The sequence below is a fragment of the Theobroma cacao genome, chromosome 7, assembly GCF_000208745.1.
Source record: "Theobroma cacao cultivar B97-61/B2 chromosome 7, Criollo_cocoa_genome_V2, whole genome shotgun sequence".
NCBI classification, from domain to species: domain Eukaryota; kingdom Viridiplantae; phylum Streptophyta; class Magnoliopsida; order Malvales; family Malvaceae; genus Theobroma; species Theobroma cacao.
This window is the reverse complement of record NC_030856.1, coordinates 12,127,785-12,129,255: the sequence shown is the minus strand read 5'-3', so window position 1 is coordinate 12,129,255 and position 1,471 is coordinate 12,127,785. Positions and strand designations below refer to the sequence as shown.

At 41.5% G+C, this 1,471-nt stretch overlaps 1 protein-coding gene across 1 annotated transcript; it reads right to left on the bottom strand.

Annotated features, from left to right (window-relative positions):
* Positions 327-833, bottom strand: LOC108662785 (uncharacterized protein Mb2253c-like). The gene has a single exon (XM_018124365.1). The coding sequence runs from the start codon at positions 831-833 to the stop codon at positions 327-329; it is 507 nt and encodes a 168-aa protein (XP_017979854.1).

Genomic DNA, 1,471 nt, shown 5'->3' with positions numbered 1-1,471 from the left:
GTGAGCCAGTAATACCCTGCTCTCATGACCTATCTTGCCAACATATGCCCACTTGCATGTGCCCTACAAATTCCTTCGTGAACTTCCTCAACTATTCTTTGAGCTTCTGCTGAATCCACATATCTCAAAAGCACTTGATCCCTACTTCTCTTGTATAAGATGTCCCCATCCAAGAAGAAATTCATTGCCAACCTTCTAATGGTTTTCTTATCATTTTCTGAGCTTTGCTCCGGATACTGCTAAAACTTGAGATAATGCACAATATCATGGTACCACGGTTTCCTGTCTATTTCTTCCTCTACACTGGAGCAGTGTGTGGGGAACTCTCAAAGATTAATCATGATGGGTTGAATCTTGACATCGGTACCAATTTTGAACATTGCCGCTAGCGTAGCTAATGCATCGGCCATTTGGTTCTCCTCCTGAGGTAAATGGGTGAAGCAAATCTTATTAAAATTTTCAATCAGCTTTGAAACATACTTATGATAGCGGATTAACTTCGAGTCAAGTGTTTCCCATTCTCCTCGCAATTGATAAATAACCAAAGCAGAATCCCCATATACTTTCAAAATGTGAATTTTCCTCTCGATTGCTGCCTGAAGACCCATGACACAAGCTTCATATTCAGCCACATTATTGGTGCAATAGAAGTTGAGTTTAGCTATGACGGGATAATGATCTCCTTCTGGTGACACTACCATGACCCCTATGCCATGCCTCAAGGCATTCGAAGCTCCATTGAAAAACATCTTCCAATTATCTTTCTCCTCTGATTCTTCCTCACTTGTTTGGCAAACCGACATCAGGTCTTCATCTAGGAACTCAAACTCCATTGGTTCATAATCCTACTCCACCCTTTCTACCAGAAAATCAGTGACTGCACTTCCTTTGATAGCTTTTTGGGACACATATACAATATCATATTCAAACAACAACACTTGCCATCTTGTCACCCTACCTAATAAGGATGGTTTCTCGAAGATGTATTTGATAGGATCCAACTTCACAATGAGCCAAGTGGTATGATATAGCATATACTGCCTTAGTCGATGCGTCATCCATGCTAAAGCACAACACATCTTTTCCAACTAGGACTACTTAGACTCGTACTCAGTGAACTTTTTACTCAAGTAGTAAACTGCTCTTTCTTTCTTACCAGCCTCATCATGTTGCCCCAACACACATCCCATGGATCCTTCATTTACTGTCAGATACAAAAGAAAGGGTCTCCCCGCCACAGGTGGTACCAACACTGGTAGACTCAACAGATATTCTTTAACCTTGTCAAAAGTAACTTGGCACTCCTCATTCCATGCCCCAGGATTGTGCTTGCGAAGGAGCTTGAAGATTGGGTCACATTTGAGTGTGAGTTGTGATATGAACCGGGCTATATAATTCAACCTTCCCAAGAATCTTCTAACTTCTTTCTACGTTTTGGGAGGAGGCAAATCACGGATTGCTTGAACCTTAT

Bases quoted from the DNA above. Each gene is read 5' to 3' on its own strand.
- LOC108662785 (XM_018124365.1), bottom strand. From the start codon at position 833: ATGGAGTTTGAGTTCCTAGATGAAGACCTGATGTCGGTTTGCCAAACA.